This window comes from Python bivittatus, unplaced genomic scaffold, assembly GCF_059951505.1.
Source record: "Python bivittatus isolate LINGU-HERP-01145 unplaced genomic scaffold, Pbiv_v1 ctg000060_np1212, whole genome shotgun sequence".
NCBI lineage: Eukaryota > Metazoa > Chordata > Lepidosauria > Squamata > Pythonidae > Python > Python bivittatus.
Genome location: NW_028277044.1, coordinates 10,440,225 through 10,457,940, shown reverse-complemented (window position 1 = coordinate 10,457,940; position 17,716 = coordinate 10,440,225). Strand labels below are relative to the sequence as shown.

The following is a 17,716-nucleotide window of genomic DNA, read 5'->3' as shown; positions in this document are numbered from 1 at the left end:
AATGACCAAAATAGTTGGAGAACACAAATGGTAACATCTAACATTATGATTATTTCAGAAGACTCATCTTGAAATGAAAATTGTCCTCCCTGATTTTTTTATTGTTACTAAATCAGAGGGAAAGAGATTGAGAGAGAGGAAGAACAAGTGTTTCCATAACAGCAGTCTCCATGTGTACAGCCAGGAATGATTAAATAATGGATTGTGTCAGCATAACATATTGACACTATCCATTGGATGTTATCAAACAGCCTAAGCTAATAGAATGATTTACTTCATGTTTAACTGCCTTTTTCAATTAAAGGTAGCAAATGCTGTGGGACTTGAGTCTTGGTGAACAAACCATATATTTTCTCCTGTTAACACCATCATTGCTGACATGCAACCGATGGGAATGTTACCCTATTGCTGCAGGCTGTAATGGGGTGGTTTAAATGGCCATGAGGGAAAAAAGTGATTAATGATTAGGAACTCAGCTTCACAGCTCTTTTTTTTTTTCCTCCATGCATTTCCATTTGTGTCAACTAGCTGCACACTTGGGAGATGTTATTTCCATGTAATCAACATAGTTTATTTCTGTCGCTATTTGTTTCCATTTCATGGGACCCATTGGTTATTCAGTTCTAGCTTGCATTTCTTTGGGCACGTCAGTTTCACTAATGATAAAAGAGGATCATGTGCAGCTGTTTATTAGCCTGGTGACCAGAATTTCAACTTCTGAACTTGAGTGTCATGGTAGACCCAGGGATTCCTTTTTTATTGCACACCAAGTTGGAGGTTGTGTGATTGCATCTGGGAGGAGCTACTGAAATTAGCTGAGCATTAAACTGTCATCTTATAATTACAATAATTGCTACATATTAAGAAATTGCCTCTGCAGCATCTAGAACAATACACATTAGTGCCCTTTTGTTAATGAACTTCACATCTCTGTTGTTTTGTTGGACAGCTCACTCAACCTTTTGGAATTCTTTGAGTTTGTCAATAGTAGCAAGGCTGTTATATTCTCTTAGATATATAGTACAATTGCCGTAAAGTATCAAGCCCTTTTCTTCATCAAAAATTGATCGTTAAAATTATGCCCATGAAATCAAAAGGTCAGAAGAAAAGCTTTTTGTAGTAGCTCAGCAATTATTCAAGAACAAGAATAAAACATTGGACAAAACATTGGAACTTGCTATTTACCAAATCAGGCTGTTGGCCTTCTGCTTAGTATTATCTGTCCTAACCTTCTCCAATCTCATTCCCTTCTGAAATGTTAGGCTACATTTCCCAAATTACTTTCATGAGAGTCTATAGTGGGATAACATGCCCTGAGCCCACCGTTCCACAGTTGAGTAATAATTTGGTGGCTGAAATCAGACAGTGAATTGGGAAAGAACAAGTCAGGAGCATTAGTGGATATATTTGTTTAGTTTAAGGAAAAATAGAGTCCAAAAATGGACACAATTTCTCCTTCGGTATTTGAGAGAGAGTATTTTCCATTTGCAGAACAAACTCTCCTTTACCACAATAAAATGGTACTTCATAGTTAAATTGAAATGGATCTTTTTTGTGGAGCTTTTCAATTTATGATGAATAATACAGTTGTTTATTTGGATGCAAGGTTACGGGGTTAGGTTAGGGTTTGTATGTGCCATGAATCCTTATGGAGTTTATGTTATATAAATATTCTTAACACATAATTCATTTGTTAAATTTGCTGTGGTAGTATATGGTGGTGACTTCTGCCTGACATAGCTTAACATTTGGGTTTGTCTTTATTCATAGATGATAGGTTGATGTCAACTGTAATAATTACATAGAGTCTTACTGTTCAGATATGGTATATCTTGGGAAAAATGAGAGGAAGGGATGCTTGTTTTACATACCACCTGACAGTCTCCATAAATTTTTGTTTGGCTATCGTTGCAAACAAGGTATTATAGAAAATTGTGCTTGATCTGATCCACCATGGTTCTTTTTACAGTGAAAAAAGCATTGTGTGGGAACCTCCTATTACTTTCATTAGCATTTTCAGTATTTCAGAATTCAAAAGGAGAGAAAAGCAATGTGGGTCTGATGTCATAAATCACACAATGAAGCTTTTAAAAGAAAGTTGTTATTGCCTTAGGGTATTGGACTTGAAGATCCAAGCCACCCTCAGCCATGGAAATTCATTGGGAGATTTTGGATCAGTCATTTTTTCTCAGCCAAACTTAAATCACAGGATGGTTACTGTGGATAAGAGATCATCACGTAATCTACCTGAAGTTCTTGGTGGAAGCTCTCAAGGAGGTTCTCAAGCTCTAGCAGTAGAAGCCCAGGCACAAAAAGTTTGCTTCTTACCTACAAAGGCCCACATGTCTTTTTTTGAAGATTTCAGTGAGATAAAACTGGGTATTGTGATAACATCCAGCTTCAAGCCCACCTTTCTTTATGCAGCTCAATAGAAAAGCTTATCACTGGGAGCATATTTATGAAAACTACTCATTCATCAAGATTAGGCAGATATGGATTTTATCCTTGAGACTTTCTATTTGCACTTCACACTCTAAGTCTGGAAGCTCTAAGTCCTTGTATTCTTACCAGTGATGTTATCTGATGCCCCAGTTCTGAAGAAACTTCTCCAAAATGTGATTCTAGTGGCCAATCTACCACTCCAGTGGATTCTTCTAATTCTCTGACAATCTACTTCATTGATAAAATCCAGAGACCTTCATCCACCAGTTGACTCCCGGGAGACTGGCATGAGATTTTGTTGATTTCCTGGAGTATAGCTGGATGATCATCAAAAGGAAGAGACCTCTTCTTTCTGAACGTTACTGGGAAATCCTCCTGCAAGAAATATGGGAATTTGAGTCTGTAGAACTAGATGATTTTATATTCTACCCATCATGGACTAGTCCAATCTTTAAGGGTAGATATTGCCAGAGGAGTCTTTTTATATTAATTTTGAATAAATTGTGCCCAACAAATTCTGCTCTTTATGCATGCCCTCTGTTGGCCTTACCTCTGTTCTTAAAAGTTGATAATCATCAATTTTTTTTACTTTGAAAGAGGTATCACCCTCCTTTGTAGTGTCTGTTTCATCGAACCAGCATGTTGGAGGATTATATTTTGGATTTAACTTTATTGTACCCAGATGCAAGTATTTTAACGGCCAGGGACTGATGCTAGACTAGATGCCAAAGAGGAAATCTTGTTTACCCACTTTAATTGTTCCCCTCTGACAATTGTTTATTGCCACTCTTTCTGCAGTGTTCCCAAGGCCTGGTCATTAACCACCAAGGACAGAGGCTGTCCCAAATGACCACTGAGTTTTACCTTTGTAGTTTAAACAGATCCATGAATGAGGACCATGAAGGGGAATTCATACAATGGGATGGGCAGGGCATTCATACTACTGATTTTGCCCTGAAACTGATTAATCTACTACAGGCCTGCACAATTTGTAGAGGAGAAAGGGCCACATTGATAAATTAAAAATAACTGTGGGCCACAAAGTAATACCTGGCATGCTGATCAGCTGTTTGGCAGCTAGTGGAGCAGCAGAAGCCCTGGGGTTAGTGGCAGTGGTGAGGTGTTGAATGTGGCTGCAGCAGTGAATTTACTGATTTTTTTAAAAAAAATGCTGGTGAGCTGCACAAAGCTGTTTGGTGGGCCGCATGTCTTTAAGGTTATAGTAACAGAATCTTGTGAGTCTGAACGCGCTTCCCCTCTTCCTCCCTTTATCTTCATGAGAATTAAGGAGGGTCTTGTCTGAGACGTTTACCCAAATTACAGTTCTGCCCCAGATTTAGATTTATTTTATCTGACTGTTGTCTTGGTAGTGCTTCTTCCTCCTGTTCTTCAAGGTTATTCCTTCTTCCCATTATAGGCCCAGTTTTCAGTAAGGGCCTAGGGAGCCAGGTGCCCGTCAAAGCCGTTGTTTCATCTTGAACATGCTGTAGCTAAGGTCAGTTTCATCAACGTTTTAGAGAACACAGAATCTCCAATTCACATCATTTCTGAGCAAATGTCCTCAAAAGGAAAGAAGTCTATAAAGACTATTTGGCCAAAAAAAAAGTAAAAAAAAGTGAGAGGCCCAGAGGGATAACTGGCAGAAGCTTGCCCAGGTAGGAGAGAATTCCATTGTTTTTCGGTATGTTGTTGTTCTGTTTTCCCCAAAAGCCTCTTTTGAGCCTTTTTTGCCTTGCAGTCAACTGAATATTTTTACACTTTCTTTAGCAATGTGACAAAGGTCCTGCTTTCATAGGATCACCATTTTGATGCCCTGGCATACTGGCCCAAGGTGTCCTAAGATTGTCTTAAGGTTGCTAAGCTTATCTGACAGCTCAAAAATGGCAAAACAACCAGAAGATTCTATCAAAAAAAAAAAAAAAAAAAAGCTAAAGGCAAACATGGACTGATGGATCCTAATCCTCACATTTTTGTTCACAAATATAGATTCTTCTTTCTTGATATACAAAAAAAGAAGATGGGGAGGAGTTGGATAATTTCTACTCATCAGCCTGTTGTGCGCCCTAGCTAGTTGTATGCGAGGCAGTTCTGGAAATCTCATAGCTTGGATGGTGCAGGATAACCTCCTAGAGGAAGAATAATCCCGTTTCACAGAGGGGTGTTTGATTCTTGATCAGCGCCTCATCCTTCACCATCTAATAGAAAAATACATCAGTCAGCTATGTGGGATCCTGTGTGTTGCCTTTATTGATTTAAAGTCAGCTTGATTTAACCCCTAGAGCCATGATCTGGGAAAAACTGACTGCTTGCATCAATTGAACACCTGTTGCTGCTGATCATGAAATTACATGAAAACAATATAATGTAGGTTTGCTGAGGTTCTTAAGGGTTGAATAAGGATTGTATTTTTATACTTTAGGTCAGTGTTTCTCAACTTTAGCAACTTTAAGATGTCTGGATTTCAACTCCCAGCATGCTGGCTAGGGAATTCTGAGAGTTGAAGTCCAGACTTCTTAAAGTTGCCAGGGTTGAGAAACACTGCTTTAGGTTATCTTGCTAGTTCAAGTTAAAAAAAAAAAAGAATTTCACTACCTCCCCCCATCTCCCCAAGCTAAGCAATAGACCTTTTCTATTCTGATGAATAATCCTGTCGTTAATATAAGGGTATCTGAGATGGAGCCTCTGTGCTCTTGCCCACTTTTGCAGCAGGAAGCTGTTAAGGTTTCTGCAACATAACTAAAGTAGTCACTTTCTCTAAAGGGTTTTTCTCCCTGCCACTCTTGGAATATTAATGGCTTTAGCATTGACCAAATTAAAGCCTGTAAATAGTTTGGTGTATCCGTTCAAGCTTTGGCAACCTGAAATCAATGGCAAATGAATATCACCACTAGCATTTTGCATTGTGCTAACTGTAAGGGCAAGAACCATATCTCAGCTGCAATGAAAGTTTTCAGAGCCAAGCTCATTTGCCACCGGTTGCCTTGTATGCAGATTTGTTACTCTCATGGCTTGAGCTCTTTCAAGAAGGTCCAGTCTAAATTGTTGGCAAGCTTGGTTACAAGTTCCCCACTGCGTGACACATTTCTTCCTGAGACTGGAATCTCGCCTTCTTTTCATGGAGATGCATGTGTGGCTTTGCTGCTTGAAACATTGGATGATTTTTGCGGGGTAGCACATTGGCCTCTGTGACCTTGCAGGACAATGTTATGTCCTCAAGGTTGGCGTTTTCACAGATTTAAAATATTAAGGACTATCAGTCCACTATCTGATTTCAGTGGGTCCTCCGATAGTCTGGTCTGAGTTGAAAGAAAGGAACTTTGACACTGATATCCAGCACAACCTAAATAAAACCCCACCCCTGTATGGGGCAGGCTTGTTTGAGGAACCATTCTATTGTGCTATGTATTTAGCAAATGTACTCACTGTGCCTATAGAGAAATGTTCACCCATTACAATATTTTGCCATCTTCACTGTTAGAAGTAAGGTTCAGTTGAGAGAAATTTCAGTAAAAGCCTTGCATAGGAGAGATGTTGCCTCTGCTTACTGGAAAAAACTGAAACCATATCTCATGCTTTATGGTTCTGCACTGCACGGTGTGGCAAGTTCGCCAAATAATGCTTTTGCTAACTCTCTTTAACGTCAGCTCAGAGGAGAATAATCTCTTTCTCTTAGCTGACAGGTTCCTGAAGTCACTAAAGGAGTTGCAGTTGCCATCACTACCAGAAATTCAATGGTTTAGCAATTTTAGTAACTTTGTTAAGCTTTTAAGTCAGCATTTGTCTATAACTTTTAGATTTTCACGATGGGCTTTTTTGTTTTCCAGTAGGTTTGTTTTGGTCTTTGACTGAAAAATTAAATAATAGAATTTTCTCAGTTGTTCCAGACCTGAAATCCATCATCTACTTCCAACACAGATTGTGGGATTTGCTGAGTTTTTAAAAATATGTTTTCTTGCATTGTTAAATCCCCCGGGGTGAACTCAGTTTAGCTTCTTAGGTTACGTAAGTGGTTTTTCTTTTTTGCAGATTCAAATCAACATGTTGGTTTACTATGGAACTCAGAATGATGAAGCTGAAGAACAAACTGCTTGAGCACATATGGAAAAAGAGTCTGGGTGATTCTAACTGAGCATGAATTAGCACCCATTTGGAGACTATTCTGTTCTAGTGGAAGGGAAAAAAAAGGTTCTTGGCCTCTATGGTACCCACATAGAATAGCTAAGTATTGCTTTTCCAGACTGGGTGGCACTTCCTTCACAAGATGGGTGTCCAAGTTCCTCTGTACCATCTATACTAAACAAAATGAAAGCAGGATTATTTTGAGTTTCTCATGCTTCCCTCTTTCTAACGGCTTGCCATCTTTTCCACAAGTTTCCTTGTAACAGCTTGTTCATTCCTTCTGTATCCCCTAGGTTAGCTTTAAATTCTGTGATACTGTAATATCCTTCTGAATGATCTGGTAGGATTAATTATGTAGGAGTTGTTTTGCAGTGGTTTTGGTCCTTCCTGTCAAACCATGTCCAGACAATATTCCATTTTTCACAGAACATGGCTGCTTTCATGAATTAACTCACAGGAGGTACAGACCTCCTTTAGAATACCTCTCTTTATCTAGAACATCTCTGGCTTGTATACCTAACATGGCCTATTTTGATCATCTTCAGATCCTAACTTTTATAATTCAATCTCAAGCAAAGATCTTGGAACAATGAAACAAATTGTGAATCAAAATACTACCATCTCTGCTAGGGAAAAACTGTCATTCTCTTGAGATAGTCTGAAAGTTAAAGGGGTATTAATTATTTTTAGATTTATAGTATGGGTATATTCTCTTCATCTCACATCAGTTTTCCAGTGTTGATAATGCTGGTGCAACATACTTCCAGTTAGACCCATGACTTGGATAGTCACAAGATGAAAATGAATGACTTAAAAGAACTTTCTGTCTTAAGGGTTCAGTCCACATATTCTGCATACTTTAAAAATAAAATTGAAATTAATCTATTACTGTTTTGCCTGAAATGTGAATTGGATTGGAAAAATATCAGGAATTTTATTTCAGATGTTTAGTGGGGTTACACAATTAAGTTTTTTTTTATAAAATAACTTTATATATAAATTAACGTTTGGATGTTGCAAAATCCACAATTCAAACAACAGAATAATTTTGTATTACTCAATCCAAAGACTATTTTTATGTGGAAAAGTTCAGTATATTAAATTGCTTCTCGGCCATTTGGCTAAGATCAAGTGTAGTAGTATATTTTCAATAGAACTGTAAAGACACTGTTAGCTATCTAGCAATAGTAAGAAATAGGAACACAACATGTATTAAAATGAATTGATGGAAGACCTTTGTGAGAAGTATCACAAAATGCTTCCCCTTTTCACCATATTGACAATTTATAGTGGGAAAGTTCTCAGAATATTTTTGCTTTATGTTGTTTTGAGCCTATCTATATTGGGGCTTTGTGCAACATCTGTGTTTTGAAAATCTTTACATTTGTTCCTTTCTGAATATTACTTTATATATGACGTTTGTTCATTCTCTTTCCTAACCCAAATTCAGTGTCGTCTTGTTTTTTTCTTTAGCATAATTTCCTAGGGTTTTTTTCCCCTGGTATTTCTTTCAAGAAGTGTTCTTACTGGACACGACTGAAGATTCTTTTGATATCTTAAATGAAAACTCTAATTGTGGTCAAGTGTATTTATTTTTTTTACTTCTAATCTCTAATAACCAAAGTTCATTTGTGGATTAGAACCCTTTTCATGCATCTGATAAAATAGCTTCTAGTCCATAAAAGATTAGAATCATAATAAACCAATAGTTACTGGACTTGGCTTTCCTACAACAAGCTAACATGTCTATCTTACTGGAATTCACTTGAAAACACAATTTAGTTTTCTGCTGAAGTTCCTTACTCTCTCCCCTCAATACACTGCTCCTTAAACCATGAGGTAAACTCTTTCTCAACACATCAGTATGTCACTTATTTGTAGTTTTTCAAGAAGTGTTCAGCTCATGAGCAGGTTTCAAAGGAACCTCATCTCCATATGGTTTTACTGGATAATCCTTTATCCACCATCTTCAGCTCTCATTCCCCTGCTTTCTTGCCTGTGGCTACGTTTCTATTTCTGCATCAATTAGTCCAGTGATTTATACAACAAGCAAGCAGTTTAGAGGTAAATGGTACACAATTAACATCTCATTCCACCATAAAGGGTATGCTAAATACCCTAGTCACTGCTTTCTCTGCCTGGAATTGAAATAAGTGTTTGTCCTAATTCATATGCTAGCTGATGTGAAGTGGGCCTTCTTTGTGCTGCACTACACCATTAATCTAATTATAGATAGCTGCAAATGAAGTGCTGTCTGAGCACAGAGACTGAAGAAAAATAGCGCTTTTGTCATTTAGCATGACTCTGTGAAGTAAGATCACACTTTGCATGGCAGGCTGGCAAAATGGAGATCTGAATAATATTGCTGCCTGTTGCATACTTTCTAATTACGAGAGCCTTGTAAACAGAAGTAGGTGCTGGTGTAAATAGAGCTGTAGATATGCTGTCATTTGGCTTATAGGAGGAAAATCCTCTGAGTGCTGTTGTATTAAATGATGCGTCCTGATTGACAGGAACCTTGAGACTACACTGATGGAGTTGTCAAAGCATTATGCTAACAGACTGCTCCACTGACTGCAGATGTACAGAGCTCTGCTATTCAAACAGCTGAGTGTTATCTGTTCATTTTACCTTGTCTGTGTTGTAACTGCACACATAGTCTGTTTCTACGTGCTTTTGACTCTGATTGCTCAACCTTAACTTAAAGGAAAAGGAATCTGCTTTGTAAGGCCTAATCCTTATTGGGGAGTTCTCCTTGCTTAAACTTTTATGCACTATATGATGAACATGTTTAAGTGGACTGTGACTGGCAGATTTAGCCTCTACAAGAACATTGAATGAAGCAAGGTGTGACTGATGCCTCACTTAAGGTGGTTAGAGAGATCAGTATTACTTTTTCTTTGCAATTATATTTTCTGTTTATAATTCCTAATTCATACTGAACTAGGCCCCTGCAGCATTTGCCACTTGCCCTTTTATTTTTAAGTCTGAAATCCTTCCTCTCTCATGTAAGGCTTGGTTGCTTTTCAATTCATTCCAGTTACAGTCAAGATGCAGTCATAGCATTTGGTGATGTTGGTGATTTGGTGATGTTTGAAACCTTTCAGTCCACTTTCTTTCAGAGCCAGGTATTGTTCAATTATTATGGTCTTCCCAAGTCACATTTACAATTCCCCAAGTTACATCTCTCCTTGAACCAGCCCACGTGTTAACATCCTTGGTATGTGGTGCCCAACTCATAGACACCCCCCCCCCCCCCCGTTCAGGCTGTTCATTCTTAATGCTAAGAAACTATTTGAAGAAGGAATGTTATTTGGAGGAGATGACATTTACTGAGATTCAATGAAAGCAAAAATTTACCCAATAGCATTTTTTTAAAAAAAGGATCCCCCTTATAACACTTTTGACATCCTGTATTCATAAGGGGTGTGTGTGCGTGTGTGTCCATAACTATGTTCACAAAAGATTTTTTTCCCCCAAAAGTTCACTGTTGGAGCGGGGGCGGGGTGAAGTTAACTTAAAAAAAGCACACATTACAATAGCTCTTTTTCACCCCCCAAACAAACCAGAGAACAATAAACAAATACAAAAGGAAAGGGAACAACTCATCAATAACAAAGGCCTGCATTTTAAAGCCTTTTCGCTTACTGGCTCTCACATCTCATTCCAAGCAAAGCAAGAGTCCTGCAGAGAAAATATCCAGAAGAGAGGGAAATATTAAAATAGGAATAAGCAGAATGATTGGTAGGGGGTTGAAGAGAAGGAAGCTTGTGCTACACAACACAACAGTTAGGAGACACTTTCAGTGTCAGTTCTGTGCTTTCTCAGACCTAGCCTCTGGTACAGGTTGTTGGCTCATTATGGGAACTGAAACTATTTTACATTTAGTGTTGCAAACTTGAGTTACTTTCAGAAGAGCATAGAGCTTTGAAGTGCTATAGTTTAAAGAAAAGTCTAAAAATACACCAAAAGGAAACATATATTTCGCAATATGAAACCAGGTAGCATATAATATCCGATGTTGATCTAGAGATCTAACACAATATGTGTTTCTTTCTAAGGAGGTTATTTTATATAATCATTTTCAAGCTATGTCTGAAAAAGACATTTCCTTTAGATTTTGAAACTGTACATTTTGATGTAATTACACTCTCCCAGGTATAATTTTATACTATAATTCATCTTTTGATGAATAGACTCTGCAAAGAATTGATATTTGAATGTATTTTGGAAGTTTTTCTTTGTTTTATCTTGCCATATAACTTAGATTTTAACAAGAGCAAAAAAAGCTATTGGCATTATAATTTCAGCAGAGAATCAGATCCTTTAAATACCATAAGCTATTAATACATCTTGATTAGAAAACACAGTGTGCTATGCAGAAACAAGTGGAATATATCATTTGCCCTATTGTGGAACATAGCAATTCTTCTTATAACTTTTGCTATCAAGTCCCATTAAGGTCCCTTTCTGTTTTCTTGTGTTTGAAAAGAGAGATTCTATGGGGTAGTTATTTGGGTATTACAATTGGAACAAAATATCCCTTTTTTCTTCCTAGTAAATTGTAAACTGCAATTTATAAAACTGTGATTCAAGATGCTTTAAGTTTTAAAAATTGGATTAAAAAAAGGCATCAGCTAAAGCTAAATTTTTAGAACCACATTAACAGCTCAGATCCCTTGTGATCTTCACTATGTATTTTATTAATTCGTGGTTCTCATTCGGATGCCTGCATGCATCCCAACAGCTTCCTAAGTCTTCATTATAGGAAATCCAAGTACACTGCTTTTATCAAATCTAGCCCTTTTTGTGTTTGTGAGGGTGTATGGGGGGAATATTTTAAACTAATGAAGCTGCTGCCTGGAGGGAAGGTTATGGTGGTGGGAGGGCTCAAAGTAATGTGCATGTATTCTCCTTAGATGTTTACTTCTCTGTGAATCCATGAATAATATAAATAGTGCATATAGTGTAAATTAAAATATAGGCTTGAGCAATTATGATCTGTCTCTCTGGGTGAAAGTAATCCCAGTCATACACAAGACAACACAAAACAGTTTTTAACTGAGGCTTGTGAAGTGGCATCACTAAACATTATTACAGCATGGAATAATTACATTGAAGTTTATGTCTGGTGATGTCCTTGCTGATTTCTTGCTGATTTCTACATGGGTGCCCTGGTTAGTATGTGCGCGTGTTATAGTGTGTATTGGAAACTGACCTCTTTCTTGTTTAGCTTAGCTTTAGTTATAAAGGCATTGCAGAGTAATTTTTTTTTCAAAAGTGTATGCATCCTGTTTTTTTCTAGAATGACTTTTTCTGAAACTGACTGTATACAGAGTGCGTAACAGCACAATAAGATAAAGCTAATACTTTATTTATTTGTTCTATATCCCATCTTTATTTTGGACAACTCAAGGCAGTGTACCTAATGCACTCTCCCCCTATTAGAAAGGTGTATTGAAACCTCACAAAAAACCCAATCAGAATTATATAAGAGCATGAAATCATTGCCACTTTGATCTTGTATTTGGTATGTTCTGGATGGACAGAGTGCTCTTCATGTAACCAAGAAATAAAATGTAAACTATTAGGTTGAGAAGCAGCAGCTCCTTAGTCTGTCTCCAGTTATATTATTACTTTGTTGATAAATCAGAGGTTTTTAAACAGCATTCTTTACAATCAGGAGCTCTAAACTGGGAAATCTGGAAATGCTGAACACTTTCCCTCGAACATGTCCATCATTCCGTTATAATAGATATAATAGATCATTGGACAGCTTCTAAGGCATGCTTGCTAGACTTCACACCAGCACCACATGCAAAGTACTTTTTCAAGGTGAAATGGGGTACTTATGAGGGTATGCCTAATTATTTCTAAAAGGTCAGTTTGAGAATGGGTCCTGAGAATCAATGGTAAAACATATATTCATTTGTTTGTTTGTTTGACTTATGTAGCCCTGGTTATAAATTGTTCTCCAATGGGCAGGGATCCTACCGCCGATGGATCAGTGTAGCAAACTCCTTGAGATGTTTGAAACTGATGGTTGTCAAAGCTAGAATATTTAATCTTATTTGCATTTTGGAGCTATAAAGTGCTTGAGGCTTTAATAGTAAAGTTCAGTTGAAAGAATCAGAAAACCTAGATATTGTGGCTGGCTGATCTCAGTGCAAATTGGATTATTATCTGCCATTCTAACACCCACATTTTTTTATCAACACTGTTGAGTAAATTAGTGAAAGATCCGCATTTGTTCTTCTTTTGTCCGCTGATGGCCAAAGATGAAGTTTTTCACGGAATCCTGCTGCCATCTGCTGGATTCCTAAAAGCAATGTCCAGAACAAGTTTTAAAAGCAGTTGCCATACAAAAGGATTAAAGGAAAAGAATCCAGTGGGAAAATCAGATTATTGGAATTTTGGTGACATACTATGTAAAAATGTATTTGTTAATAGTAAAAGTGGAGAATAACTTTTTCCCCCTTAAAAAATTGTTGGTCATTTTGATTACATAAACATAAAGGATTTGCACAGAAACAAAACCACTCGGAAAGCACAGAAATTATATATGAGTTTAAAAAACATTTGTGTATTTAGCATAGCTTCGACTTCTGACTATTTTGATAGTCTATTTAAATTGAACTTGGATTTTCAGAATCCTATGAGCTTCATCTAAGAGGCTGCAAAATGGAGGCATACTTTTAAAGGGAAAAAATTCAGACTTAAAATTCAGACTTCTTGTTTCATGTTTTTAAATGAAATTGGAGGTATATTTTGACTTTTGTTCATTTATAGTGGTATACCTCTTGGACAAGGTAATCCATTTTGTTACATTTAGATTGCTAGTTTTTGGAAGCATGACTGGCAGAAGATGGAGAGCAAAAAAGTGCAGCATATAATACATAATTGGTATTAAAATAACAATCATTTAAGTTAAACTTTGTAGTGTAGAAAATAAAATTATAAAATTTTTCCAACAGTTGAACATTTGCAGACAATATTTATTTTGTTAAACTCTATGTCAATTAAATATATGACAAATATTGGATTATATTTAATAAAGTCTATAATACAAACACATTTTAAAATATTAGTATACTTTTATTAAATGTGCAAGTTATATTTTGTATTTTATGGATAACCCAGCAGTATTTTAACTGATTTATCAAATTTGGCCAAGTATACTGCACATTGTCTGCTTCCAATATCTTTTAAAAATGCAACATTTTTTTTTCATTTTCCAAGTGTCATACCAAGATTTAACTATCAACAAATACTTGTTCAAGATTTTAGATACTATGTTCTTTTTAAAAAAATTCAATACTGCTTTGATATAATTTGCTTTTGTAACAGCTCTCTCTCATCTCTTCTGCTTTTCCCAAGTACGAACTGCGTGTATTGACCAAACTTGCTGCAGAACTGAGCAAATACATGCCAGAAAAAGTTATAGAGGATACCACAAGTATCATAAGATCACCAATGCCTGGAGCAGTAGTGGCAGTTTCCATTAAGCCTGGTGACATGGTAAGATCTTCCCTTTTCTTAAATTAAGAATATTCTTCATTGAAGTATTACAGATTTTTTCCCCCATGTTCTTAAAAATATACATTTGAGAACATAAAAAAATATGTATACAGATGGAAGTCTTCAATAGGTATGTTTAACAAGAAGCACTACACTAACTGTATATATTTACTGGTGAGCCTTAATTTACTCTTATGTCGTATCTAAAATTCTCCATTTTGGAGATTCTTGACAATACAGCTCAGTTTTCATTTAGAGTGCAAAGTTGTTATACAATTATGAGACATAATAAGGATGATGATGATGATGATGATGATGATGATGATATCTTTAATGGAATTATAGAATTGGAAGAAACTGTGAAATTGATTTGATTGTATTTTATTTCATCAAGAAAGAATTATTTTCTTTGTAAACTAGGAGAGGTAACTTTTTCTGATCAGATTACACTTTTTAACATACATATTTCAACCTTCAAGATCAATAGGAGCCTCTCTGGTGATAATTGAGAAAGTGAGCTTTACTATTTTGGAGATGTTAGAAGTCCAAAACCAATATATTAAATTTAATTCTGCAGTATTGTATTGTAGGAGGAGAGATGGAAAATTGTAGCTATTTATTGCTGAATGTCAGAATGGTGATCTTGGGGTGTTTTAAAATAAGAACTGTATGTAGAGTATAAGTTGCTTAGTCCTTCTGGAAGCAGTAGCTTGGTCCTACAGTCCATTTATCCCTGGCAGAAGACTGGAATAGAGTATCGCAACATGTTTTCAGTCAGAGCTTAGAAAAATCTTGTTGAGCAAGACCATCGTTAAAGTAAAATGGTTGGGATGTTATATACTGGTAGCAATAAAAAAGATTACCATCTAAAGTCCTGTAAAAACTGGGAAAAGTATTGAGAATTTACATTTTATATATTCATTAGAACTAGTAAAAAATTCTACACACAAGTTGTACATCCCTGTGTTTTACTGACAAGTATATAAGAACACTCCCATGCCTACCATATCACATATTACATGGAATCTCTGGAAGAGGCCACATACTTATATTAACAAATACGTATAGCTTTTAAGTTGCTAATTGCTTCTTTATATTCTGAAAATAAATCCAAGCCATCTGATTTTTTAAAATTATTGGATTATCATATTATGTTAGCGTTAGAAAAACCAAATTATTTCAGTTTTTATAAAAATACATAAGAACCTAAATAGACTTAAGGTACACTGATTGCAGTTGGTCCCCATTAATTAATTAATTAATTAACTAACTTGATGAAGCATACAAAGTGTTCTTAGTTCCTAACCTCCACAATGAGAGAACTTGGACAAGCTCAAATACTTGCTCTAGAAGAAGTTTTTTTAAAAAAAGGAGTGGCCAGGAAAGGGATGGGAGGAGATAAATATTTCCCTGTCTCTTTAGTCTGTCACTGACAGAGTTTTCGGCTTGCTGCTCTTTACATAATGGCCATGTCAATACATAAGCTAGACTTCTTGCTGTGATCGAGTTTGCTACGAAAGGCACTTATTTTTCCGCTTAACTCCTCCCATTGTGTGACTTATTAAATAAACTAGGAGAGGAAATTTGAACTTGTAATCTTGTTCTGTTCTTCCCAAAGTATACCTGGCTTAAAATTTTAGCTTGTTTTGGAACAATAAACTAGAATCTTGAATTTGGCATCACCGTAAGCTAGCCTTCTTCAACTTTCTAAATCCCTTGGGACTACTAGAAGAGTTCCCCAGCCTGGCAACTCAATAAATTAACTGGATTTTATTTTTATTAATTCACATTGGTTTAATTTTATTAAATCATGTGAAAGAAAAAGCAAGTGGATGTGCTATCCCTTATCAAATACCAGAATAAGAAAGGAGGCCTAGCCATCACAGATACATGAAGAATCTGTTTCTAGGTGATAATAATAACAACAAGAATAACAATAATATGCTGCCCAACTCCCAGATATTTCATCTTCAGTATTAGTGTTGTATTTTGAGGAAAAAAACCCTGCACAGATAGACAAACCTAGATTTAAAAAACTACTCATAGAATTTTTTTCTTTAGTTCTTAAGTAAAAGGATAAAAGTTGTGAACTTTGTAATTGTATATTTATATATAAGTATAAATAAATTAGGTTCAGCATGGTTCTACCAAAACATCACCTGCAAACCGTTCTCTTTTTATTGTTGCAGTCACCCCACTAGAAAGGAGAAATAAGCTTGCATTTGATATTTTATATTTATGCTTAAAGACAAAGTTATAAAAAAGATAAATAATTCCTTTAAAAATGTTGCCTTAGTTTGATTCCCAAACATACCAACATATGTTTTAGAGATAACTTCTTTAACCGAACAAGTTTGCAAAAATATATTAAATATTTTGTCTCTTAATAGGTGCTCCCTTTTAAGCTCTGAGAAAGTGTAAGAAGTGACTATCAATCCAACTTAACATTTATTATCATGTTAACAGTAATTTCCAGAAGAATTGGGTAGACGTTAGAAAGCTATCTGCTGACTACTTTTTCCTCTGCCATATGGAGGTGCAAATCCAGTCTTTCTTTTGTGCCAAACCGTTGGAAGAAAGTGAGGTAGAGAACAAATAAGTTTGTGTGTGTGTGTGTGTGTGTGGGGAGGGGGGGAGAGTTTTAAAGACAAAGTGGGTATTTTCTGTTAAGTCTACTTTATTGTAGTAGAATTAGAATGCATTTCAAATAATAAGATGCTAAAAAGTGCATCTTTTTGTTGAAGCGCTTTTGTTGAATATTTTGTCTGCATGAAGAAACAGAACTGTAAGAGGATAGGCATTGAGCCAGGAAATTAAAATGGGGAAAACATTCTTCTTATACAATCAATTATTCTAAAAGTAATACAGTGGAATCCAAACAAGTTGTTAAATAATGAGAGAGATTTCTTTCCCCTATTCTCCCCCCCACCCCCCATGCCTGTGGGGTTTTGCTAGAGGCACCGAGAAGCATCGCATCTGAACGGCTCAGGCTTACGTTCTGCTGATTTGGACTTGTCAATGATAATTGGGTAGCTTTAATTGCAAAAACACGTTTGTGGCGTTGAAAGGGAGTTTAGCGTAAATCCTTCCTTTCCAAGACTGATGTCAAAAAGTTTTTTCTGAAAGGAGATGAGGTTGTATCAGCTCTCCAGTCTGAATAACCGGGAGATGGTGCGATTCAGCTTATATGTTTTGGCTGTCCATCAGGACAAGGATCATTATTGTAGCTATTCAAAGGCTCTGGGATTCTTACACACACCAGGTTTTTTGTTCCACTGTTTGAATGTGTCTTGATTTGTGTTTTTCCTCATTACTGTTCAGGCAGCTTAAGGAGTACTTAAGTACTCTTTTTATTTTCTAGTGTATGTACTAGTTAATAATATAATGAAGCGTGAAACAATATTACGAGAAATGTCAAAAATGTTTTCCATAGAACATTATACTAAACCGGTATATATGCAAATTGCCTAGGAGTGAATTCTGGAAGATAGTACTGCATGAGAATGGGGCCAGGGGTGAAGTGTTATTCTGTAATATCTCACAGGGAGGCTTCTGTTTTCCAGAGTGCAGCATCATTGTAAGAAGATGTTAGGATGACTACAGCTTTCTTTCAGTCTAGGGACAGACTGAAGTTGTA

The 17,716-nt window shown here is 36.2% G+C and overlaps 1 protein-coding gene across 3 annotated transcripts in view; it reads left to right on the top strand.

The window, feature by feature from the left end:
• PCCA (propionyl-CoA carboxylase subunit alpha) overlaps positions 1-17,716 on the top strand; it is a 279,110-nt gene that overhangs the window by 246,177 nt on the left and 15,217 nt on the right. For all 3 annotated transcript variants that reach the window (XM_088136492.1, XM_088136491.1, XM_088136493.1), the window contains one exon: positions 13,939-14,079. In XM_088136492.1, coding sequence (XP_087992618.1) covers positions 13,939-14,079 — 141 coding nt within the window. The remainder of the gene's footprint in view (positions 1-13,938; positions 14,080-17,716) is intronic.